We start from the raw sequence: 27,221 nt of genomic DNA, 5'->3' as shown, positions 1-27,221 counted from the left end.
ATGTGTGAATGACAGAATGGTGAGTAGTGCATCAAAGGGCAACTAGGAAAAGGGAACTGATGGCCCAGGTGTGGTGGGGGGAGGGCAACAGATTGATGAAGAAAATAGCTTGTCACGAGTTGGCTTCAATGCAGTTACTGTGAAAAGCCCCTACTCGCCACATTCCGGCGCCTGTTTGGGGAGGCTAGTACGGGAATTTAACCGTGCTGCTGGCCTGCTTTAAAAGCCAGTGATTTAGCCCAGTGTGCTATTGATAGAAATAAAAATGGGTAGAAAGGGTAGAGCGGGTTAGGATGAAGGAGGGCAACATGGTGGCGCAGTGATTAGCACTGCTGTCTCATGGCGCCGAGGCCCCAGGTTCAATCCTGGCTCTGGGTCACTGTCCGTGTGGAGTTTGCATATTCTCCCTGTGTTTGCGTGGGTTTTGCCCCCACAACTCCAAAGATGTGCAGGGTAGGTGGAATGACCATGTTAAATTGCCCCTTAATTGGAAAATTGAATTGGGTACTCTAACTGTATATTTTAAAAAAGGATGGAGGAGGAATCTTGTAAGGGGTCTAGTTTGAAGGCCAGGGTGACAGCAGCGTTGCCAATGGCTCCGAGTAGGCATTCAGGGAGCCCGGTGGTGCAGTCCATGATGAAGATATGGAATCAGTTGAGGAGTCATTTTAGGGTGGAAGGGATGTTGGTGCTAATGCCGCTGTGTGAGAATCATGGGTTTGGGCCAGGGGGATGGATAGTATATACACGAGGTGAAGTGGGGCTGGTCAAGGTGAGGGATCTGTATTTGGAGGAGCTAAGGGAGAGGGTCGAGCTGCCGAGGGGTAGTGAGTTCAGGTATCAGCAGGTTAGGAACTTTGCGTGAAAGGTCTGGAGGGGGCTCCCTCGGTTGCTGGGTTACACCCTGCTGGAGTGACTGCTGCTTCCGGATGTGGGAGGGAAGAATTGGGGATATATACAAGGGGGGGAGAGCAGGGAGAAATGGGAAGTGTTGGGAGGGGAGATCAATTGGGGAGTATGGAGTGAGGCACTGCATAGTGGAGGAGGAGGTGGACCCTGACCCTTTGGCAGTTTCAGAGAAGCCGGAGCTCATGGCGAGGAGGAAGGCTGATGTCATGGCCTTCGCTTCTCTGATTGCACGGCAGCAAATTTTGCTGGAGTGACCACCGGGGTTGGCGGCCTGTTTGGGTGACCTGTACAAATTCCTACGATTAAAGAAGATAAAGTATGAGTTAAGGGGTTGTTGGTGACCGTGTTTTAGGGGCTGCTTGGCGTAAGGGAGAGACTGTATAGTTGATTGTTGGGATGTATGTTTCACGGGGTTTTTATTCACTGTAATCTGTTTTGATACATGTTTGTAATAAAATACATGTTAAGTCTGTTAAGATGGGAGAATGCGATGGAGTCCTTACTGTAGTTGAGGTATCTGCGTGAGTCAGTGGGTTTGTAATGGATACTAGTGGATAGTCTATCCCCATAAACTGAAAGGTAAAGAAGGGAAGGCAAGTGTCAGAGATGGACCATGTGAAGGTGATAGAGGGAGAAATTGAAATTAAAACGTTTTTTCCAATTATACCACATCCAACGACTCCTTTATCAATTTTGTTAGTAACATCCTCAAAAAAACTCCAGCAAGTTTGTCAAACATGATGTTCCATTTGTATATCCATGCTATGATCAGGATTATCCACGTGTCCATTTAACCTTTATAATAAGATTCCAGCATTTTCCCTCCTATTGATGTAAGGCTAAAAAATGTATTTCGTTCCGTTTTATCACTCCCTCCCTCTTTAAATAGTAGAGTGACATTTGCTACATTTCAATCTTCCGGAATCTATGGATTTTGGGAGTTGATCACCAATACATCCACTCCTCTAGCAATCTCTTTCAACAATCTGGGATGCATATAACATCAGTCTCAGGGATTTACCAACTTTCAGTCCCATTAATTTCTCCAATACAATTTTCTTAGTAATACTAATTTCCTTCAACTCCTCATTCTCCCTTGGCTCTTGGATCTCGACTAGATTTCCTGTACCGTCCTCAGTGAAACAAAATGATTCATTCAGCTTCTCTGCCATTTCTCATTCTATAGAGATTTAAAAAGAACAGGAGATGAGAGGCAGAGCGGAAATTTTAAGAGTGGGAGCGGAGAGTCAGTGGAGATTTAAAAATAACGGGAGCCGAGACTCTGAACGATGATTTATAAGGTATGGGAGCTACGAGTCAGTAGATTTAAAAGGAGTGGAATTTTAAAAAGACCGGGAGCTGAGAGATGAGCAGAGATTCAAAAAGAGTGGGAGCTGCGAGTCAGAGCGGAGATTTAAAAAGAGCGGGAGCTGAGAGTCAGAGTAGAGATTTAAGAGCGGTAGCTGCGAGTCAGGGGAGCTTTAAAAAGAGCGCGAGTGGAGAGTCAGAGCGGAAATTTAAAAAGAGCAGGAGCTGCGAGTCAGCGGAGATTTAAAAAGAACGGGAGCTGAGCGGAGATTTAAAAAGAGCGGGAACTGAGAGTCAGAGCGGAGATTTAAAAAGAGCGGGGGCTGAGAGTCAGAGCGGAGATTTAAAAAGAGCAGGAGCTGAGAGTCAGAGCGGAGATTTAAAAAGAGCAGAAGCTGAGAGTCAGAGCGGAGATTTAAAAAGAACGGGAGCTGCGAGTCAGAGCCATGATTTAAAAAGAGTGGGAACTGAGAGTCAGAGCCATGATTTAAAAAGAGCAGAAGCTGAGAGTCAGAGCAGAGATTTTAAAAGGACAGGAGCGGAGAGGCAGAGCCATGATTTAAAAAGAGCGGGAACTGAGAGTCAGAGCGGAGATTTAAAAAGGACAGGAGCTGAGAGGCAGAGTCATGATTTAAAAAGAGCGGGAACTGAGAGTCAGAGCGGAGATTTAAAAAGAACGGGAGCTGAGAGTCAAAGCGGAGATTTAAAAAGAGCGGGAGCTGCGAGTCAGAGCAGAGATTTAAAAAGAACGGGAGCTGAGAGTCAAAGCGGAGATTTAAAAAGAGCAGCAGCTGCGAGTCAGGGGAGCTTTAAAAAGAGCGCGAGCGGAGAGAGCGGAAATTTAAAAAGAGCAGGAGCTGCGAGTCAGCGGAGATTTAAAAAGAACGGGAGCTGAGAGTCAGAGCGGAGATTTAAAAAGAGCGGGAGCTGAGAGTCAGAGCAGAGATTTAAGAGCGGGAGCTGCGAGTCAGAGCAGATATTTAAAGAGAGTGGGAGCTGAGACTCAAAGGTGATTTATAAAGTATGGGAGCTAAAAGTCAGAGTAGATTTAAAAGGAGCGTGAGTTTAAGTCAGGGCGGAGATGTAAAAAGAGCAGGAGAGGGCAGCACGGTGGCGCAGTGGTTAGCACTGCTGTCTCATGGCGCCGAGGTCCCAACTTCGATCCCGTCTCTGGGTCACTGTGTGGTTTGCACATTCTCCCCGTGTTTGCCTGAGTTTTGCCCCCACAACTCAAAAGATGTGCTGGGTAGGTGGATTGGCTATGCTAAATCACTCCTTAATTGGAATAATGAATTGGATACTATATAAAACAAAAAAAAGAGCAGGAGCTGTTTAAGAAAGGTAGCAGGGTAATCTTGGAAACTATAGGCTGGTGAGCTTCATGTCGGTAGTAGCTCTCAGGAACAGGATTGGAACAAATGGACTCATTATTGATAGCATGGTTTTGTGAAGGGGAGGTCATGCCTCACTAACTTGATCTTTTTGAGGAGGTGACAAAGATGATTGATGAGGGGAGAGTGGTGGATGTTTTTTTACATGGACTTCAGTAAAGCCTTTGGCAAGATGCTTCATGGCAGACTGGTACAAAAGGTGAAGTCACACGGGATCAGAGGTGAGGTGGTAAGATGGATACAGAACTGGCTTGGTCACAGAAGGCAAAGGGTAGCAGTAAAAGGGTGTTTCTTTGAATGGAAGGTTGTGACTAGTGCTGTTCCACAGGGATCTGTGCTGGGGTCTCTGTTGTTTGTCATACACAAACGATTTGGAGGAAAATGTAGCCGGTCTGATTAGTAAGTTCGCGGATGACACCAAGGTTGGTGGAGTGGCAGATAGTGTTGAGGATTGTCAGAAGTTACAGCGGGACATAAATAAGTTGGAGACTTGGACAGAGAAATGGCAAATGGAGTTTAATCCGGACTAATGTGAGATAATGTATTTTGGTAGGCCTAGCACAGAAGGGAAATACACCATAAATGGCAAAACTCTTAGCAATATATAAAGTCAGAGATCTGGGCGAGCATGTCCACAGATTTTTGAAGGTGGCAACACAAGTGGACAAGGTAGTCAAGAAAGCATACGGAATGCTTGCCTTCATTGGACGGGGCATCGAGTATAAAAACTACAAATCATGCTAGTTGTATAGAACCTTGGTAAGGCCGCACTTGGAATATTGCGCGCAATTCTGGTCGCCACACTACCAGGATTTGGAGGGTGCAGAGGAGGTATACCAGGATGTTGCCTGGTCTGGATGGTGTTAGCTATGAGAGGCTGAATAGACTCGGACTGTTTTCATTAGAAAGTCGGAGGTTGAGGAGTGACCTGATAGAGGTCTACAAGATTATGAGGGGCATGGATAGAGTGGATAGGCAGGCACTCTTTCTCAGTGCCTGTTCTGTTAAAACACAATCTTGGAATCACAGTTACTACTGAAGAGAGCCCTGTTTGAACACGTGACTATGGAATCCCCAGTACAGCTGAGCCACCCATGGTGGCATGGGCATGGCTCTGGTTGCACTCCCCTGAGGAGCCACCACCCTCATCAGTGTCAGCTACAGCCCAGACCACAATCAGCAGAACCCCAGTATTAGTGGTAGACCCATCTCCATCAGTACTGTACCCCAGTGTTATGATGACAGTCCTGCCACCATTGAACCCTGTGAAGTGGTGAGTGTCTGTTCTGGCCACTGGTCTCACCTCTCAGGCAATGGTTGGTTTGAGGTGGTGTATCAGAATGACAAAAACTTTCTGCAAGTGCAGGTGTTTTAGGAGTGGTGGCAATAAATGAAAGCTTCATTGTTACAGCGGTTTTAATCTCCACAGTGTTCCAAGCATCTTCAGAGGTGATAAATCATTTTTGAAGTGAGGTCACCGTTGTAATGTAGGAAACTCAGAATCCAATTCACATACAGCAAGATCCCACAGACAGCAGTGTGATTACAACCCAGATGAAGTATGACAGTGTAGCCACTCCCTCGGTACTGACCCTCTCACGGCCTGGTGCTCCCTTGATACTGACCGTCTGACAGCGACAGTGTGTTAAAGCTACTGAGGAGCGGCTGATTGGAGTCTTCAAACTTACCGCAGGCCACTGAATTCTAGCCATCTCTTTCCAGAAGTGGCTAAGTCTGGATCAGACACACACACACACACACACACCAAGCAGATTGCTGGCTCCTTCAGCAAACACAAATGAGATTGTACAATCACCGGCATTTTTATATATTTTTAAAACAAAGTGTTAGGAAAAAAAAAGACATTTTGAAAGACAAATTTAAAATGCTGTACACGTTTGCCCCTCCCACCCTCCCCACTTCGTCACACATTTCCCACTCATACCTCGAGACAGTCTTTGGTACAATAAATTAAAAAAAAGACAAAAGCTAATTGTCACTATGCTCTGAAACTAATGCTTTTTCATTCCTCCCCCCGCCCTGGCCAGCGTTTAAAAAAAAATATCCTGCCCTCAAGAGTCTTTGTCATAACTGCAGCCCCCACACAGCACGTGTGGCTGTGTGGAACATGGACTCGGAGCGATTTGGCTGCCTTTAATACTGAATGCTATGACTGTGATTCCCATGTTCTCCACATCGCCCTGTGGCTCAAGCAGGAAGGGCCATAGAGAGGCACAAGCAGTCTCCAGAAGCTGTAGAAATGGAGAGGTACTGCAGCCAGGAGCTCCACAATCCTGTACACGCGCACACACACAAAAACCAACTCTAATGAAATAAACAGCAGTCACTGTAGTGTTAATGGTACCTGCAGGAAAGGATGAGCTCAAGCCACAGAGAATGTGGGAGAGGTAAGGAGAGGATTGGCAGCGTTCACAGAAAAAGTGGGAGAAAGAGGCAGCTGTAGGAGAAATTGGGAGGATTGACAGGCGGAGGGAGGGAAGAGAGATGGAATGAGAGAGAGCGAACACGAGAAATATGTGCGCGTGCTCTGACAAATCCACCAGAAAGCTTTTACTTCATTGATCATCCTGGGAGAAAAAGAGAAGCAGAGGGATTCCAGGAACACGACCTTCTGTGTGTTTACATCACTTCAATAAAGTTGCTTTGCACCAGTGTTGGGAACAGGGAAAATAACAATTAAATCTAGAGAGGCAGAGAGAGCAAGTGAGTGTAAGAGCAAGTGTGAGAAAGAGTGAGTGTGTGAGAAAGCATGAGAGAACGAGAGAGCAAGCTAGAGTGAGAGAAGCTAGAGAGCAGGAGTATGTGTGAGAGAGCAAGCCAGGGTGAGAGTGTGTGTGAGGGAGAAAGCATGCCAGAATTTTCAAAAAAAGGAGCAAGAGTGAGAAACAAGGTGCAGAAAGCGAGAGACATGAGACCAATTCCTGGAGACACCGGTATTAGAAACTCCACATTTCTTCAGCAAAAAAAAACATCAAAGTCCTTATAAGCTCTGGCACAGACTATTAAATAAATAAGAGAAAACAAATGTACAATGACAGCTCTGCCCAGAATAGCAAATTGCAGTGAAATACTCACTGTCCCTCGCTTGAGCACACCCCCAATCCCCCTCACTCTTGACCCATGCAGCACTTGGTCAATGTTATGGCTTTATTCATTTCCATCTTTTATATAATATATAGAATTTGCTTTTATCTCCATTAAGTTATCATCAGGAAGTGGCTGCTGAGCTTTGCTGAGGACAGAAGGCCATCATCGGCGTGCTGTCTGCTTCGGGTCTGGAGCGGAGCTGCCTGGGACCCCTGGGCGTGCTCTCAGTCCCAGGGCCTGGGGCAGCAGAAGGTGGGTACAGGCTGTGCACAGGCATGGCTGTCCTAGTCCGAAGGTGCAAACCCGAGGATACTCGCTGAGTGGAGTCCGGACTCTGGGGGGAGAGGAGGAGGAAGGCGTGGGCAGAGGCAGCAGGCTCGGGTGCCAGCGGTGGGGAGCCGGACAGCAGCTGGCGATGGTGGTGTTGGTGGTGGTGATGATGATGATGGTACTGGTGCTGCTGTGGCACCCTGGCGCTCCCATGGCAGTAGAGATGGTGCTCGTTACCTTGGAGGTGCTGCTGTGGAGCCCCAGTCACGGGGTGAGGAAGCAGCGGGGGGTACAGATCGCTGCTGCTTCTGGTTGGCGTGTCGCCGCTGGTCCACAGGCGCAGTACCTGCTGCTGTGGCACTGAAGGCGGTGGAACCTGCAAGGACAGAAAACAGCAACATCAGCATCGTCAGTGCAGTCAGCTAAACCACCAACTATTGGTGCCCAGCTCAAATCAAAGGCACACTCGTTACAGTTTCCAGATCTCACTCAAAACTTCTCTGTACACTGGGTAAACAGCTCTCAATTCAGGGTGGTCGCAGCAACTGTTCTCCTGATTGACCCCTGAGTTAGAGGGAGAGAGGGGAAATCAGCCAGGGTTCCTGTTCCTGATCACTGTCCAGTGATCCATGGGTTAGAGAGAGGGGAAATCAGCCACGGTTCCTGCTCCTGATCAACGTCCAGCTCCTGATTGCTGTGTAGTGATCTCTCGATTAGAGAGAGAGAGAGAAAGGAAATCAACCAGGGTTCCAGCACCTGATCACTGACCAATGATCCCGGGTTAGAGAGAGAGAGGAAATCAGCCAGGGTTCCAGCAACTGATCACTGACCAATGATCCTGGCTTAGAGAGAGAGAGAGAGGAAATCAGCCAGGGTTCCTGCTCCTGATCACTGTTCAGTGATCCCCCCATTAGAGAGTCTTCTCTACTCTCCTGAACGGTACCAGAGGGCTGGAAAATTGCATAATGTTCAAAAAGGTTTGTAAGGATGAATCCAGTAATTGCAGACCAGTTAGTTTAACATCAGCGATGGGTAAGCTTCAACAAACAATTATTCGGGATGGAATGAGTAGTCACATGGATAATTGTGGGTTGGTTAGGAAGAGTCAGCGTGGATTTCTAAAGTTAAATCTTGTTTGCTAACTTACAGCAGTTTCTGAAGAGGTAACAGAGAGGGTAAATGAGGGTAATGCTGTTGATGTGGTGTACATGGACTTTAAGAAGACATTTGATACTGTTCCACACAACTGACTTGGGAGAAACATTATAGCTCATGGAATAAAAGGGACAGCAGCAATGTGGATACACAATTTCTGAGTAATAGGAAGCAAGAGTCAATGGATATTTTTCAGGCTGAATGAAGGTTTGAAGTGCTGTTCCCCAGGGGTTGGTATTAGACCCTTGCTTTTCCTGACATATATGTTAATGATCTAGATATTGGTGTGCAGGAGACGATTTCAAAATTTGTGGATTACACAAAACTTGGAAGTATTGTAAAGTGCAAAGATGCCAGTGTAGAACTTTAAAAGGACACAGGCAAGTTGGTGGAGTGGGCAGATAGGTGACAGATAGGACACCACAGTGGCGCAGTCGTTAGCACTGCAGGTTCTGGGTCACTGTATGTGTGGAGTTTGCACATTCTCTCTGGCTCTGTGTGGGTCTCACCCTACAACGCAAAGATGTGCAGGTTAGGTGGATTGACCACGCTAAATTGCCCCTTAATTGGAAAAAAAATAGGTGACAGAAAGGGGAGGCAGTGTCATAGTGGCACTGTTGCTGGATTAGTAATCCAGAGACCCAGGGTAATGCTCTGGGGACCTGGATTCAGTAAAAAAAATCCGGAATTAAAAGTCTAATGATGACTATTAAAGCATTGTCAATTTTTGTTAAAAAAAAACATCTGGTTCGCTAATGTCCTCATCCTTATCTGGTCTGGTCAACATGTGACTCCAGATCCATAGCAATGTGGTTGACTCTTAATTGCTCTCTGGGATGGGCAGTAAATGTTGACGCAGCGACGCCCGCATCCCATAAATGAATAAAGAAAAAACAGATGAAGTTCAATGCGGAGAAGTGCGAGATTATGCATTTTGGTAGGAAGAACATGGAGAGACAATATAAAATAATGGGTAAAATTCTTAAAGGGGAGCAGGAGTTAGAGGGACCTGGTGTGTCTGTGCAGAGATCATTGAAGGTGACAGGACAGGTGGAGAGTGCAGTTAATAAAGCAGATAGTATTCTGGGATTTATTAACAGGGACCCAGATCGAGTACAAGAGCAAAGAGGTTGTATTGAACTTGTAAAATAGTTAGACCTCAGCTGGAATATTGTGCACAGTTCTGGGCTCCATACTAAAAGAAGGATGTGAAGACATTGGAGAGAGTTCAGAGGAGGTTTACAACAATGGTCCCAGGAAAGAGAAACTTCAGTAATGCGGATGGACTGGAGAGAAGGAGGCTAAGAGGAGATTCGATACAGATGTTCAAAATCATAAGGAGGCTGGACAGAGTCAATAGGGAGAAACTGTTCCTTTTTCTTTATTTTTTAAAAATATAAATTTTAGAGTACCCAATTCATTTTTGGCAATTTAGCTTGTTCAATCCACCTACCCTGCACATCTTTGGGTTGTGGGGGCAAAACCCACGCAAACACGGGGAGAATGTAGAAACTCCACACGGACAGTGACCCAGAGCCGGGATCGAATCTGGGACCTCGGTGCCATGAGACTGCAGTGCTACCACTGCACCACCGTGCTGCCCTGAGAGAAACTGTTCCTGCTCGTAAAAGGATCAAAAACGAGAGGCACAGAATTCAAAGTGATTTTCAAAAGCAAATGAAATGCGACAATAAATTTTTTCACACAGCGGGTGGTTGAGGTCTGGAATGCACAGCCTGGAAGTGTGTTGGAGGAAGTTCAATCGAGGCACTCGAGAGGGCATCAGATGATTATCTGACTTGAAACAATGTTCAGGGGGTCCGGGGAAAAGGCAGGGGAACAACACTAAGTCAGGATGCTCGTTTGAAGAGCCTGCACAGACGCGATGGACAGAATGGCCTCCTGCCCCGTACCAATTCTGTGATTCCAAGTTTGATGGCTCGTACAGCTGAATGGGAAAACGAGGATGCCCATTCAACTCTTTGTGCCTGTTACACAGGAACAAGAAGAGGCCCATTGAGCCCCCTTGAGGCGGTTATAAAGGAACAGAAGGAGGCCCATTCAGCCCTTTGAGCCTGTTGCACAGGAACAGGAGGAGGCCCATTCAGCCCCCCAAACCTGCTACACAAGAACAGGAGGACGCCCATTCAGCCCCCTCAAGCCTGTTACACAGGAACAGGAACATTCAGTCCCTCGAGCCTGTTACACAGGAACAGGAACTTTCAGTCCCTCGAGCCTGTTACACAAACAGATGGAACCTATTTAGCCCCTTGAGCCTGTTCACCATTCTATCATAATGGCTGATCTGTCTCTTATCTCTATCTACTCACCATGGCTCTGTAACCCTCAATCCTCCAATACCCTGAGTGTTACCATTGACCAGAAACTGAACTGGACCCAGCCATATTAATACTGTGGCTATAAAAGCAACTCAGAAGCTGAGAATCCTGCGGCGAATAACTCACCGCCTGACTCTCCAAAGTCTGTCCACCACTTACAAGGCACAAGTCAGGAGTGTGATTGAATACTCTCCACTTGCAACACTCAAGGAGCTCATCCAGGATAGGGCTGCCCCGCTTGATTGACATCCAATCCACAAACATTCACTCCCTTCACCCCCGCGCACAGTGAAAGTAGTGTGCACCATCTACAAGATGCACTGCAGCAACACACCGAGGCTCCTTAGGCAGCACCTTCCAAACCCATGACCTCCACCCCCTAGAAGGACAAGAACAGCAGATACCTGGGAACACCACTACCTGGAGGTTCCCCTCCAAGTCACACACCATCACGACTTGGAAATATATACATTTTTAAAATATAAATTTAGAGTACCCAATTATTCTTTCCATTTCAGGGGCAATTTAGCGTAGCCAATCCACCTAACCTGCACTTCTTTGGGTTGTGGGGGCAAAACCCACGCAGACATGAATGTGCAAACTCTACACGGACAGTGGCCCAGGGCCGGGATTTGAACCCAGGTCCTCAGCGCCGCAGTCCCAGGGCTATCCACTGCGCCACACACCGCATGCACAACTTGGAAATATATTGTCGTTCTTTCACTGGCGCTGGGTCAAAATCCCGCAACTCCCTCCCTAACAGCACTGTGGGTATAGCTACATCACAAAGACTGCACTGGGTTCATGAAGGCAGCTCACCATCACCTTCTCAAGGGGCATTTCGAGAATGGGCAATAAATGCCGGGCCCAACCAGGGGCACCCATTTCCTGTAAATAGAATCATAGAATTTTACAACACAGAAGGAGGCCATTCTGTCCATCATGTCTGCTCCAGCTCCTGAAAGAGCTACCTAGCTAGTCCCATTGCCAGCCCTATTACTGTTGCTTCCTCAGAGTCCAGTCACCACTTCCTGCTTCTTCTGGTTTAGTAAACTTGCTCCCTTCTTCAAAGGTGGATTCTTTTGCTGGAGGAGGTTGGGGATGGGATGGTGGTCCTGTCCTGGGAGCGAATACCGAAGGTAATTGGATTGACAGCAGGGAGGTGAAGCAGCGAGAAACGTCAGCAAAGCACATCGCCGGGACATTGCTCCACATGTCCTGTAGCCTGCGTCCATCTGAAGCTGGAGGGTGGGGTAGGGCCCTCGTCTTCTTATCCAGAGGAGGAGTAGAGGTGCTCCTGCTCAGGGCTCACTGCTGGAACCAGAATGACCCAACTGTGAATGGAAAGCATTACTTTCGAGGGGTCTCAATGCAGCTCCAGTATGGAGAGACCAATTCAGTTCAACTGGAGACACAGATGAAGACACACGAGGGGTCAATGGACTCTCGATAGCCCTCTCAGAAAGTCGCAGCAATTAAACCAACTTCATACACGAGAACAACGTAGCCCCAGGAGGTTGGACAACACAGCGGGTATAGCAGCACACTGGCTCAGCTGGTCAGGGAGTTAGCCAATAGCTGAAGCCAAAACGTGAGGAGTGTGTGACAAACGATACACGCAGGCAAACATACAGCATTACAGACACGTGCACGCATACACACACATATTCAGACAAGTATACACTGAGACACATACATATACACTGAAACACATGCCCACACGTATAGACAAACATGCAGACACATATATACGCGCAGACACATTAATGCGCAGACGCATATATACACGCAGACACATGTATACACGCACAGACACATGTATACACGCACAGACACATGTATACACGCACAGCCATTTATATACACGCACAGCCACATATATACACAGAAACACATTGTTTAAATAACAATTTAAAGTACCCAATTCATTTCTTTCCCAATTAAGGGCAATTTAGCATGGCCAATCCATCTAACTTGCACATCATTGGGTTGCGGAGTTGAGACCCACGCAGACAAGAGAGAATGTGCAAACTCCACACAGACAGTGACCCGGGACCGGGATCGAATCCGGGTCCTAGATGCCATGAGGCAGCAGTGCTAGACACACATATATACACGCAGACACACATATATATGCACAGACACACATACACGCACAGACACATATATACTACACAGCCAACTCAGTCACATGGGTCACAATCACTGCCTTTACAAACAAGATAAAAAGATGGGGATTCACAAAGATCTGTGACACACAGCCCCCTCTCTGCACAAACACTTTACCTCTTCACACCAACCAACTAGTGAATACAATCAAGACCTCGGAATTGAAGCAAAGAAAAGACACAAGAGTTACTTCTGAAAGACAAGTGAATGTGGGGAGGGAGGTAGGGTTGGACCTTGCAGAAGGAATGAATTGGACGTCACTCTGGGAGCAGGCATCTTTGCTTTTGGCTTTAAGCGGATCCAGGATGTTGCCAGCGTGTCTTCATTGTGTCACATATACTGTGCTGTGTTGAGGGCCAGGAGATTTTTGTTTTTAAAACGGACCATTTGTCACTGGCCCATGACCCTCCCAATCCCCCAGCATGCACTGATCAAAGGCTAGGTCACTGAGCCGAGAGGTTCGGAGGATCCGTACCTGTGGACTGTGCATTTCATAGTCCGTGTGAACCTCGGTGCTGTTGAAGTATCGGTTGGTGTACCGCTGATTCTGGTTGTCACTCGAAGACCCACTGGAGCCACCTGAGAGTAGGAACGGTCAACGGTTAGAAGTGGAGACCCCAGCAATAGGTACTTGTTTGGGTGGAGAGGGGGGGGGGGGGGGGGGTAGAGGTAAAAGAGAGGGAGAGAGACAATAATACACTGAAAAATCCAGCACACAGAGACAGTGCAGGTACACAGCAACCAGCCGACAGGGGCACCATGTAAAAGCAGCAAGACATTCAAACAGTTACACAGGCCCAAAGGACAGGACTGACAATCCGGACTGAAATCATTACCAATACAATACCTCAAACAAATATATGGCCCAAAATCAAAGCATCATCAGTCAAGAACAATTACTGAGCGCAATGTGACAATTAAACTATTTAAACACATACCTACAAACAAGCCATTCAGTACCGTACCCGTGTTATACAGAGACAGACCTGTCCCCATCAGTACTGTACCCGTGTTATACAGAGACATACCTGTCCCTACCAGTACTGTACCCGTGTTATACAGACAGACCTGTCCCCATCAGTACTGTACCCGTGTTATACAGCAACAGACATGTCCCAACCAGTACTGTACCTGTGTTATAAAGACATACCTGTCCCTACCAGTACTGCACCCAGTGTTATAGTGACAGACACGTCCCTACCAGTACTCTACCCCAGCCAGACCTGCACCCACCTGTCCCGTAGCACACGTGATGCAGTGACAGACCCAACCTCACAAGTAGTGTATTAGAGTGTTATACAGTAACACACTTGTCCCCACCTGTACTGTACCCCAGTGTTATACTGGGCGGCACGGTGGTTAGCACTGTTGCTTCACAGCGCCAGGGTCCCAGGTTCAATTCCCGGCTTGGGTCACTGTGTGCAATCTGCACGTTTTTCCCGTGTCTGCGTGGGTTTCTTCCGGGTGCTCCGGTTTCCTCCCACAAGGCCCGAAAGATGTGCTGTTAGGTAATTTGGACATTCTGAATTCTACCTCTATGTACTCAAACGGGCACCGGAATGTGGCGACTTGAGTCTTTTGACAGTAATTCATTGCAGTGTTAATGTAAGCCTACTTGTGACAATAAAGATTATACAATGACAGACGCGTCCCTACCAGTACTGTACCTGTGTTATACAGTGAGACCTGCCCCCACCAATAGTGTATCTGAGTATTATGCAGTGACAGTATGTCCCCACGACTACTGTACTCCAGCATTGTACAGTGACAGATCTGCCCCACCAGTCCTGCACTCCAGTGTTATAGTTATCCAGACCTGTACCCACCAGCACACAGTATACCTGTTCTATAGAGCGACAGCCGTGTCCACACCAGTAGTGTATCAATGTGTTAACAGTGACAGATCTGTCCCCACCAGTAGTTTATCGGGGTGATTTATACAGTGACAGAACCTGTCCCCACCAGTACTGTATCCCAGTGTTAAAGAGAGAGACAGACCTGTCCCCACCAGTACTGTATCCCAGTGTTATACAGAGACAGGCCCATCCCCACCAGTAGTGTACCCCAGTGTTAAAGAGAGACAGACCTGTCCCTACCAGTATTGGACAACAGTGTTCTACAGTAACAGACCTCTTCCCACCAGTACTGTACCTCAGTGTTATGCAGTGACAAACATGTCCCACCAGTACCATATCCCAGTGTTATACAGCGAGACCTGTCCCCACAAGTAGTGCACCCCAGCGTTAAAGAGACAGACCTGTCCCCACCAGTACCGTACCCCAGTGTTATAGTGACAGACCAACCCCAGCAGTAGTTTTTCCCCAGTGTTATAGTGACAGACCCGTCCCCAGTAGTTTTTCCCAGTGTAATAGAGACAGACCTGTCGCCACCAGTACTGTATCCCAGTGTTATACAGAGACAGACCTGTCCCCACCAGTACTGTATCCCAGTGTTATACAGAGACAGACCTGTCCCCACCAGTAGTGTCTCCCAGTGTTATACAGAGACAGACCAAACCCACCAGTACTGTATCCCAGTGTTATACAGACAGACCTGTCCCCACCAGTACTGTATCCCAGTGTTATACAGAGACAGACCTGTCCCCACCAGTACTGTATCCCAGTGTTATACAGAGACAGACCTGTCCCCACCAGTAGTGTCTCCCAGTGTTATACAGAGACAGACCAAACCCACCAGTACTGTATCCCAGTGTTATACAGAGACAGACCTGTCCCCACCAGTACTGTATCCCAGTGTTATACAGAGACAGAACTGTCCCCACCAGTAGTGTCTCCCAGTGTTATACAGAGACAGACCAATCTCCACCAGTACTGTATCCCAGTGTTATACAGACAGACCTGTCCCCACCAGTACTGTATCCCCGTGTTATACAGAGACAGACCTGCCCCACCAATAGTGTACCCCAGTGTTATACAGAGACATACCTGTCCCCACCAGTAGTGTACCCCAGTGTTATAGTGACAGACCTGTCCCCACCAGTACTGTATCCCAGTGTTATACAGTGACAGACCTGTCCCCGCCAGTACTGTACCCCAGTGTTATGCAGAGACATACCTGTCCCCACCAGTAGTGTACCCCAGTGTTATACAGAGACATACCTGCCCCACCAATAGTGTACCCCAGTGTTATACAGAGACAGAACTGTCCCCACCAGTAGTGTATCCCAGTGTTATACAGAGACAGACCTGTCCCCACCAGTAGTGTACCCCAGTGTTATACGGAGACAGACCTGTCCCCACCAGTAGTGTCTCCTAGTGTTATTCAGACAGACCTGTCCCCACCAGTAGTGTACCCCAGTGTTATACGGAGACAGACCTGTCCCCACCAGTAGTGTACCCCAGTGTTATACGGAGACAGACCTGTCCCCACCAATAGTGTCTCCTAGTGTTATACAGACAGACCTGTCCCCACCAGTAGTGTACCCCAGTGTTATACGGAGACAGACCTGTCCCCACCAGTAGTGTCTCCTAGTGTTGTACAGACAGACCTGTCCCCACCAGTAGTGTACCCCAGTGTTATACGGAGACAGACCTGTCCCCACCAGTAGTGTCTCCTAGTGTTATACAGACAGACCTGTCCCCACCAGTAGTGTACCCCAGTGTTATACGGAGACAGACCTGTCCCCACTAGTAGTGTCTCCCAGTGTTATACAGACAGACCTGTACCCAACGGTACTATATCCCAGTGTTATACAGAGACAGACCTGTCCCCACCAATAAGCACAAATGAGGATGAAAAGCCAAAGGGTAAAGTTGGGGATGATGATAAGCAGAAAACGTCACACAAAGGTAATGATAGATCCGTAGACTAGAATGGGACTAGGTTGCTGAACAGGCTGGATATAATCACCACGATAGGAGCTGGAGACAAACTGCAATTCTTTCATCACACAGTTGTAACTGGAAGCTTGTGGACCACAAGTCTGGGTTTCTGGTGCTGGTAGTGCCTGTCCTGGTGCAGGTGAATCATTGGTTCCAAGAGTGACCATGCTGATCATGTACACTGTCAAATATAAGGGGCGAGTTTCAACAGATCCACCAGGCACGGCTTCATGAGGTACGCAGCAACTGCATCAGTCCTGTTGTCCTTACACACACTGCTGAGCTGAGTTGTCAGGAGCAGGAACCCTGGCTGATTTCCGCTCTCTCTAACCCAGCGATCAGTGGACAGTGATCAGGAGCAGGAACCCTGGCTGATTTCTCCTCCCTCTCTCTAACACGGAGTCATTGGACAGTGGTCAGGAGCAGGACCCCCTAGTTGATTTCTCTTCTCTCTAACCCAGGGATCAGTGGACAGTGATCAGGAGCAGGAACCCTAGCTGATTTTGTCTCTCTCCAACCCAGGGATCAGTGGACAGTGATCAGGAGCAGGAACCCTGGCTGATTTCTCCTCCCTCTCTCTAACACAGAGTCATTGGACAGTGGTCAGGAGCAGGACCCCCTAGTTGATTTCTCTTCTATCTAATGCAGGGATCAGGAGCAGGAACCCTGGCTGATTTCCTCTCACTCTAATCCAGGTATCACGGACAGTGATCAGGAGCAGGAACCCTGGTTGATTTCCCCTCTCCCTCGCTAACCCAGGGATCACAGGACAGTGATCAGATGCAGGAACCCTGACTAATTTCCTCTCTCTCTAACCCAAGGATCAGTGGACAGGGATAGGAGCAGGAACGCTGGCTGATTTCCCCTCTCTCTCTAACGCAGGGGTCACGGACAGTGATCAGGAGCAGGAACCCTGGCTGATTTACTCTCTCTAATCCAGGGATCACTGGACAGTGATCAGGAGCAGGAACCCTGGCTGAATTCCCTCTCTCTAATCCAGGGATCACTGGACAGTGATCAGGAGCAGGAGCCCTGGCTGATTTACTCTCTCTAACCCAGGGATCACTGAACAGTGATCAGGAGCAGGAACCCTGGCTGATTTACTCTCTAATCCAGGGATCACTGGACAGTGATCAGGAGCAGGAGCCCTGGCTGATTTACTCTCTCTAATGCAGGGATGAGTGGACAGTGATCAGGTGCAGGAACCTGGGGTGATTTATTCGGTGCTCTCCAGTGCATTAAGATAATCACGTGCTGTGGAAAGTGGATGGTGGATGGAGGGATGGCAGTGGGCAAGAGGATCAGGGCAGTGAGGAAAGGTGGATTAAGGCAGTGACCTGTACCTGAGCTGGACAAGGAGCTGGCAGTGCTGGCCGACTGGCTGTGTTCCACTGAAGGGCTGGTTGAGATGCTATTACTTGTGTTTGTCCCTTCATCCAACGTCTTTTTGAAGAAGTTGTGTTGAAGTGCATAGAAAGGGGTGATTCGCGTTTTAGGATCATAGTCCAGCATCCTCAAAATCAAGTCCTTGAACTTCAAGTACTCAGCGGGGGTGTGACCAGGTTCACCTGCCCGTCGTCCGTTGGGACCCCCAGTCTCAACACCAATGATGTTGTGGAGTTTGCGGGAGGCGGCTGCTTTATATTCCTGTGGAGAGATGAAAAGGTCCAGTCACAATCACAGCTGCTCTTATTCCTTTGCATTGTTCCCCTATACAAACGTGTGGCACCTGACTCGCTCCCTCCCCTCGACAAGTGTCAAACCCCCCTCACCTATAGGGGGCAGCCCACACCCTCCCCCTCAATGCGCACCAATCCCCTCCCACACCTTTGATGTGGGTCGCTCTGCTCCCTCCTCAACATGCACGGACTCCCTTCAGCACTCCCTCCTCCTTGACATGTACCGACCTCCTCCCTCCTCTTCGAAGCGTGCCGTCCCAATATCTCCCCTCGACGCTTGGTTGCCCCCTCCCTGGCCCTTGACATATGGGAGATTCTTTCCTTCTCACCTCGCACTTGACGCTCACTCTCTCCCTCCCTTTCTGTACGCTCTCCACCTCGCACTCGATGCTCACTCTCCCCCTCCTCTGTGCGCTCTCCATCTCACACTCGACGCTCACTCGCCACCTCTCTCTCTCTGTGTGCTCTCCACCGTGCAGACGACGCCCACTCTGCACCTCGCACTTAATGCTCACTCTCCCCCTCCTCTCTGTATGCTCTCCAACTCACACTCGACGCTCACTTCCCCCTCCCTCTCTCTCCACCTCGCACTTAAAACCCACTTTCCTCCTCCCTCTCTGTACGCTCTCCACCTTGCACTCGACGCTCACTCTCCCCCACCCTCTCGCTGTACGCTCTCCACCTCGCACTCGACGCTCACTTTTCCCCCTCCCTCTCGCAGTGCGCTCTCCACCTCGCATTCGACGCTCACTCTTCCCCGTCCCTCTCACAGTGCGCTCTCCACCTCTCACACGACACCCACTCTCCACCTCGCACTCGACGCTCACTTTTCCCCTCCCGCTCTCCCCAATCGGCTATGCCGGGCAACCTGCCACTTGCGCTCTCCCCCTCCTCCCTCCCTCTCACAGTGCTCTCTCCTCCTCAAATTGAACGCCTGCCCACCCCCATGCACTCTCCCCGGGTCACTTGCTCTCCCACCCATGCACTCTCCCCCTTTTCCCACGCCATGCCCTCTCCCCTTCCTCCCTTGCCGCGCGCTCTCCCTCTCACCCAGACGCGCGCTCCCCCCTCGCCCAGACGCGTGCTCTCCCCTCGCCCAGACGCGCACTCCCCCCTCGCCCAGACGCGCACTCCCCCCTCGCCCAGACGCGCACTCCCCCCTCGCCCAGACGCGCACTCCCCCCTCGCCCAGACGCGCACTCCCCCTTACCCAGACGCGCATTCCCCCTCACCCAGAGGCGTACTCTCCCACTCACCCTTGACGCACACTCTCCCCCCTCACACTGGATGTGAACTCTCCCCCTCGACACGCACTCTCCCCCTCGCACTCGACCAGTGTTGTCCGACTCAAATGTTTTGTGCGGACCCATCTCGTCTCTTCCCCTTCCCTTCTCCGAGACCAGACCAAACACATAGTCAGAGTGCTTTCTGGAGACTTCCCCCATTCATGCACTCCACACAGAGTTCTGATGGCCCTGTCTGTGTGAGGACAGGTACCAGTCCAACAAACGAGCTTTCACAATGCCCAAGTGCCAACTGTGCCATGGGCATACCTTCTTCATATCCTTCACTTTCTTCATGGCCCACAGTCCATCAGAGAGCTTCTCAAAGTACTTGCGTGCTTTGGGTGCGTGTTCCAGCATGTGACTGGGGGGAAAACCGACAACCTCCACTATCTTATTCATCTGATCTACCTAAAGAGGAAAACCAGCGACAGACAAGAATTAGGCATCAACAGTGGTGAGGACTACACAGTAAACAGCCATCGAGAAGAATATCTCACCTCATTGGATCCACTAAAGAGAGGTTCACCCGTGTGCATCTCCACCAGGATACAGCCCAGTGACCACATGTCAATGGCCAGGTCATATGGCATACCAAGCAGCACTTCAGGAGAGCGATAGAAACGGCTCTGGATGTACTGGTAGATCTGTGAGAAGCGAACAAACTTGGGTCAGCAGGCTGCAGTGTTTAACAACGGCTGTTTGGGTTGGACATGAAGAAGCTGTGCAAGAGGAGACTTTCAAGCACCCGATTGCAGACATCCTGATAGCCCAGCAACACTGTTATGGTGACACGACAGTGTGGCCCCTGGTGTAACAGGCTTCCATTATTTATCAAACTACACCGTGACTTCCAACAGTAATCAAAACCTAGGACAAACGTGGCAGCTCCCAGGTATCCGTTATTCTATATATAAACCACCTTGAACCCCTCGAGTAGATTCCAGTCTGTAACTCACTCCCGGGTATCTGTTATTCTATATATAAACCACCTCAAACCCCTCGAGTAGATTCCAGTCCGTAACTCACTCCCGGTTATCTGTTATTCTATATATAAGCCAGCTTGGACCCTCGATTAGATTCCAGTCTGTAACTCACTCCCGGGTACCTGTTATTCTATATATAAACCACCCTAAACCCCTCAAGTAGATTCCAGTCTGTAACTCACTCCCGGGTATCTGTTATTCTATATATAAACCACCCCGAACCCCTCAAGTAGATTCCAGTCTGTAACTCACTCCTGGGTATCTGTTATTTTATATATATTTAAAATTAATTTAGAGTACCCAATTCTTTTCCTTTCCCAATTAAAGAGCAATTTAGCATGGCTAATTCACCTACCTGCACATCTTTTGGATTGTGGGGTGAGACACACGCAGACATGGGGATAATGTGCAAACGCCACATGGACAGTGACCCGGGGTTGGGATCGAGCCCGGGTCCTCAGTGCCGTGAGGCAGCAGTGCTAACCACTGTGCCATCCTGGCGCCCTTCTGTTATTCTATGTATAAATCACCCTGACTCCTGGTATCTGTTTTTTATATATCAACTTGCCTGAATGTCTCTATCTGATTCCTGTCCGTAACTCACTCCCAGGTATCTGTTATTCAATATATAAACCCCACAAACCCCTCGATTAGATTCCAGTCTCTAACTCATTCCTGGGTTGCTGTATAGATAAACCACGTATTAGTGAGAGGCAGCATGGTTCTGTGAAGGGGAGGTCGTGTCTCACTAACTTGATAGAGTTTTTCGAAGAGGTCACAAAGATGTTTGATGTAGGTAGGGCAGTGGATGTTGTCTATATGGACTTCAGTAAGGCCTTTGACAAGGTCCCTCAAGGTAGACTGGTACAAAAGGTGAAGTCACACGGGATCAGGGGTGAGCTGGCAAGGTGGATACAGAACTGGCTAGGTCACAGAAGGCAGAGAGTAGCAATGGAAGGGTGCTTTTCTAATTGGAGGGCTGTGACTAGTGGTGTACCGCAGGGATCAGTGCTGGGACCTTTGCTGTTCGTAGTATATATAAATGATTTGGAGGAAAATGTAACTGGTCTGATTAGTAAGTTTGCAGACGACACAAAGGTTGGTGGAATTGCGGATAGCGATGAGGACTGTCAGAGGATACAGCAGGATTTAGATTGTTTGGAGACTTGGGCGGAGAGATGGCAGATGGAGTTTAATCCGGACGCATGTGAGGTAATGCATTTTGGAAGGTCTAATGCAGGTAGGGAATATACAGTGAATGGTAGAACTCTAAAGAGTATTGAAAGTCAGAGAGATCTAGGTGTACAGGTCCACAGGTCACTGAAAAGGGCAACACAGGTGGAGAAGGTAGTCAAGAAGGCATACGGCATGCTTACCTTCATTGGCCGGGGCATTGAGTAGAAGAATTGGCAAGTCATGTTGCAGCTGTACAGAACCTTAGTTAGGCCACACTTGGAATATTGTGTTCAATTCTGGTCGCCACACTACCAGAAGGATGTGGAGGATTTAGAGAGGGTGCAGAAGAGATTTACCAGGATGTTGCCTGGTATGGAGGGCATTAGCTATGAGGAGCGGTTGAATAAACGGTTTGTTCTCACTGGAATGACGGAGGTTGAGGGGCGGCCTGATAGAGGTCTACAAAATTATGAGGGGCATAGACGGAGTGGATCGTCAGAGGCTTTTCCCCAGGGTAGAGGGGTCAATTACTAGGGGGCATAGGTTTAAGGTGCGAGGACAAGGTTTAGAGTAGATGTACGAGGCAAGTTTTTTTTACACAGAGGATAATGGGTGCTTGGAACTCGCTGCCGGAGGAGGTGGTGGAAGCATGGATGATAGTGGCATTTAAGGAGCATTTTGATAAATACATGAAAAGGATGGGAATAGAGGGATACGGACCCAGGAAGTGTAGAAGATTGTAATTTAGTTGGGCAGCATGGTCAGCACGGGCTTGGAGGACCGAAGGGCCTGTTCCTGTGCTGTACTTTTCTTTGTTCTTTGTTCACCCCAAACCCCTTGATTAGATTAGAGTCTGTAACTCATTCCCCGACATTAGTTATTCTATATATAAACCACCCCGCACCCTTTGTAAGATTCCAGGCTGTAACTCACTCCTGGGTATCTGTTATTCTATATAGAAATCCCCCAAACCACCCTCAATTCTCCCGGACACAATCGCACCTGCATGGACGTTCACACACACAGACATATGTCCGCGCACGCACACAGTCCCATTGGAATGAGAATTGTTGTGGTGTTCTTACTCTTTGTCCCAGCTGGCAGGAGCTGCCGAAATCAACAATCTTGATGGCACTTCGCTTGGGGTTGCACAGCAGGATGTTCTCTGGCTTGAGGTCACAGTGGATGATGCTGAGTTCAGGGGTCGCCAGGAAGAGCAGAGCCGTACACATCTGCTGGGCGAACTTGCGGGTCAGGTTGAGGGAGACTCCACGGAAGTTGGTGTTCCGTAGCAGGTCGTACAGGTTGTATGAGAGCAGCTCAAAAACCAGGCAAAGATGGTTCCGGAACATGAAATGTCGCTTCAAGTGAACTGTGTTGGGAGGAGAGGAGGCAGCGATTACAAGCGTAGAAAGAGAAAATTTCTATTAAATTGATTTTTTTTGTCATTGGCTCTGTCGCACTGTCCACTCAATCACTGACCTACCTTTCCTCTCTTTCCCTTTCCCACTATCTCTGCTCACTTAAATTTCTTCACTGCTCTCACGCTTTCCAGTCCTGACACATGGTCATTGACTCGGAACTGTTAGAACTGTTAACTCTGTTTTTAAGGGCAGCATGGTGGCGCAGTGGTTAGCATTGGGACTGCGGCGCTGAGGACCCGGGTTCGAATCCCGGCCCTGGATCGCTGTCCGTGTGGAGTTTGCACATTCTCCCTGTGTCTGCATGGGTTTCACCCCCACAACCCAAAAAGATGTACAGGGTAGGTGAATTGGCCATGCTAAATTGCCCCTTAATTGGGGAAAAAAAATAATTGGGTACTCTAAAAAAATTTTTTAAACTGTTTCTTGCTCCACAGATATTTCCAACATTTTCTGTTTTATTTACATTCTGCTAAGCTCTGGGGCTCAAAAATGCAAGACATAAATTCTTCGCCTGTTTTTCACTGGGGAGTTTCACCCCACAACAGGAGGTAACTTCTACGTTGCTGTGATTGTGGAGTTAACATCCGGACCAGACTGGGTAAGGACAGATTTCCTTCCCTCATGGATATTGGTGAACAAGTGGGTTTCAATTATAATTCAGTAGTTTCAAAGTCATTATTAATGAGGGTATCATTTTATTTCCAAGATAGGAACGCGCTGAATTCAAGTTGCCCAGCTAAAGTAGTGGGATTTGAATTCATGTCACTGCGACATTAGCCCAGGCCTCTGCTTATTGGTTCAGTAACGTTACCCCCCGGTGCTACCACCCCCCTGCCGCCCCACTCGATGCTGCTGGCTCTTCTTACCTATATAATACTTCATCTCAGTGTCATGTTTGTTCATGAGCTCCAGAAGGCGCAGTTCAATCTGGGCCTGATTCAGGAAGGCTTTCTTGTTCTTGATGATCTTAACTGCCACCCATTCCTGCTCCTGGTGATCGTAGGCCTTCACTACCTAGAGGGTGGAGATGGAGAGAGGGTAAACCACAGGCTATGGAGGAATAGAGCTGCCTTTGGAACAAAGCAATGAGGGGCTAGGTGGTATGGGGTCGGAAGCACAGGCCTCTGACATCGGGGGATTATTTTACACAGCCCAGTTGGTTTGGGGTCTTCTTTTGCCAACGGCAGAAAGTTAGTGCCGGGAAAGTGGGCTGTGCAATCTGAGACAGAAGGCTTGAGGAGAATGCAGAGGAGGAGTGCAGAGGGGGAGTGCAGCAAGGCTTACAGGGATTTCCCAGCCATGACAAGGGTTGGCGAAGGAGACAGGCCGGAGCACTAAATCAGCACAACAGATTATCTGGATGTTGTGTGGGAATTCAAATGGGAGTCATGGGGTTTCCAATATCCCAGGGATTGTATAGAGGAACGCTTCCATCAGCATCCAGAAAGTGGGCTGGCAAGCAGGGGAATAACTAGACAAGGCGGTGACAGGCAGGACAGGATTAGTGGAGCTCAGGTTTAGTCAGGCAGGTTTTACGCTGCAGGGAAACAAAAGGGACAAGTGGGGAAGTGGGAAAAAGAGCCGCCCCCCTCGTAGTTCACCAAGGAGACTGGTCACTCGCCCCTTGTCCACTTCGCAGTGCACATTCAGTAATCAGGAGCAGGAGCTCTGGTTAATCATTCCCCATGTGAAATCCCACTCTGGGCCTCGGTTCCATATTTCAGTACGTTTACTGAGTCTGGTCTCCGAGAGCTCCCAATTCCTCGCCGTTACCTGTCCAAAGGAGCCCTTCCCGATCAGGGAGTCTATCTCATAACGCTCCATCCATTTCTCCCCATTCTTCACAATGTAGTCATAGTTATCATCATCGTAACCGTCATTGTAAATCTTCCGCTCCTTCTTGTTGCTGGAATCATCTGGAGGAACATGTTGTGCCCGACGCTTCTTCTTGGCATAGTACACCTGCGGAATTCCAGAGAACAAGAGGTGCTCACAGTCACAGAAGGGAAGGGTTAGAAGCACATTGTATAGCAACACCAACTAACAACTGCCCTCCTCGCTCCTTTGATGGGCCACGACAAATCCATAGTTCATTTGCCAATATTGTCACCTGCACTATTTTCTGTGAGCAGCGGGGTACGGGGGGGGGGGGGGGGGGGGGGGGGCACTCTCAACACCTCCCCCATTGCTCAACTGGATTCCAAGAAACTCCATGGTTTCTTGCTCAGTTCTGTCCGGGCCCTCCTCTAGCTGCCCTCTGAATGCGCCACCCTCCCAACGCTACTCGTTCGCTCATCCTCCCAATGCTCCTCGCCCCCTCACCCTCCCAACGCTCCTCGTTCGCTCATCCTCCCAACGCCCATCGCTCCCCCACCCTCCAACGCCTCTTGCTCACCCACCCTCCAACGCCCCTCGCTCACCCACCATCCAACGCCCCTCACTCCCCCACGCCACTCGCACCCCCACCCTCCCAACGCACCCCCACTCTCTCAACCCTCCTTGCTCCTTCACCCTCCCAATGCTCCTCGCTCCCACACCCTCCCAACGCTCCCTTCTCCCTCACCCTCCCAACGCTCCTTTCTCCCTCATTCTCCAAATTGCTCCTTGCTCCCCACCCTCCTCGCTCACCCACCCTCCCAACATTCCTCGCTCCCTCACCCTGCCAATGCTCCACCCTCCCTCACCATCCTAGCTCCCTCACCCTCCCAACGCACCTCGCTCCCTCACCCTCCTCGCTCCCTCACCCTCCCAACGCTCCTCGCTCCCTCACACTCCCAACGCTCCCTCTCGACGCACCTCGCTTCCCCACCCTCCTCGCTCCCCCACTCTCCTCGCTCCCTCACCCTCCCAACGCTCCTCCACCCTCCTCGCTCCCCCACCCTCCCAACATTCCTCGCTCCCTCACCCTGCCAATGCTCCTCCCTCCCTCACCATCCTAGCTCCTTCACCCTCCCAACGCTCCTCGCTCCCTCACCCTGCCAACGCTCCTCGCTCCCTCACCCTCCCAATGCTCCTCGTTCGCTCATCCACCCAACGCGCCTCGCTCCCCCACCCTCCAAAACGCCCCTCGCTCCCCCACCCTCCAACGCCCCTCACTCACCCACACTGCAACGCCCCTCGCTCACCCACCCTCCAACGCCCCTCGCTCCCCCACCCTCCAACGCCCCTCGCTCCCCCACCCTCCTCGCTCCTTCACCCTCCCAAAGCACCTCGCTCCCCTCACTCTCCCAACGCTCCTTTCTCCCTCATTCTCCCAACGCTCCTTTCTCCCTCATTCTCCAAATTGCTCCTTGCTCCCCCACCCTCCTCGCTCACCCACCCTCCCAACATTCCTCGCTCCCTCACCCTGCCAATGCTCCACCCTCCCTCACCCTCCCAACGCACCTCGCTCCCTCACCCTCCTCGCTCCCTCACCCTCCCAACACTCCTCGCTCCCTCACACTCCCAACGCTCCCTCTCGACGCACCTCGCTTCCCCACCCTCCTCGCTCCCCCACCCTCCCAACATTCCTCGCTCCCTCACCCTGCCAATGCTCCTCCCTCCCTCACCATCCTAGCTCCTTCACCCTCCCAACGCACCTCGCTCCCCTCACCCTCCTCGCTCCCTCACCCTGCCAACGCTCCTCGCTCCCTCACCCTGCCAACGCTCCTCGCTCCCTCACCCTCCCAATGCTCCTCGCTCCCTCACCCTCCCAACGCTCCTCGTTCGCTCATCCACCCAACGCGCCTCGCTCCCCCACCCTCCAAAACGCCCCTCGCTCCCCCACCCTCCAACGCCCCTCACTCACCCACACTGCAACGCCCCTCACTCACCCACCCTCCAACGCCCCTCGCTCCCCCACCCTCCAACGCCCCTCGCTCCCCCACCCTCCTCGCTCCTTCACCCTCCCAAAGCACCTCGCTCCCTCACTCTCCCAACGCTCCTTTCTCCCTCATTCTCCCAACGCCCCTCGCTCACCCACCCTCCAACGCCCCTCGCTCCCCCACCCTCCAACGCCTCTCGCTCCCCCACCCTCCTCGCTCCTTCATCCTCCCAATGCTCCTCGCTCCCCCACCGTCCTGACGCTCCTCGCTCCCCCACTCTCCCGACGCACCTCGCTCCCTCACCCTCCCGACGCTCCTCGCTTCCTCACCCTCCCAACGCTCCTCGCTCCCTTACCATCCCGACGCTCCTCACTCCCTC

General features: G+C 50.0%; 1 protein-coding gene across 1 annotated transcript in view; it reads right to left on the bottom strand.

Moving 5' to 3' along the window:
- Positions 1–5,526: 5,526 nt before the first annotated feature.
- Positions 5,527–27,221, bottom strand: part of LOC119974246 (dual specificity tyrosine-phosphorylation-regulated kinase 1A-like) — a 31,767-nt gene continuing 10,072 nt past the window's right edge. The window contains exons 2-9 of the mRNA XM_038813015.1: positions 24,813–25,001; positions 23,906–24,053; positions 22,701–22,987; positions 19,954–20,100; positions 19,724–19,864; positions 17,835–18,138; positions 13,125–13,228; positions 5,527–7,362 (exon numbers count right to left, since the gene is read on the bottom strand). Of these exons, the coding sequence (XP_038668943.1) occupies positions 6,838–7,362; positions 13,125–13,228; positions 17,835–18,138; positions 19,724–19,864; positions 19,954–20,100; positions 22,701–22,987; positions 23,906–24,053; positions 24,813–25,001 (1,845 nt within the window). The 3' untranslated portion in view covers positions 5,527–6,837. The remainder of the gene's footprint in view (positions 7,363–13,124; positions 13,229–17,834; positions 18,139–19,723; positions 19,865–19,953; positions 20,101–22,700; positions 22,988–23,905; positions 24,054–24,812; positions 25,002–27,221) is intronic.

Source organism: Scyliorhinus canicula, chromosome 12, assembly GCF_902713615.1.
Source record: "Scyliorhinus canicula chromosome 12, sScyCan1.1, whole genome shotgun sequence".
NCBI lineage: Eukaryota > Metazoa > Chordata > Chondrichthyes > Carcharhiniformes > Scyliorhinidae > Scyliorhinus > Scyliorhinus canicula.
This window is presented reverse-complemented; position numbering and strand designations above follow the sequence as displayed.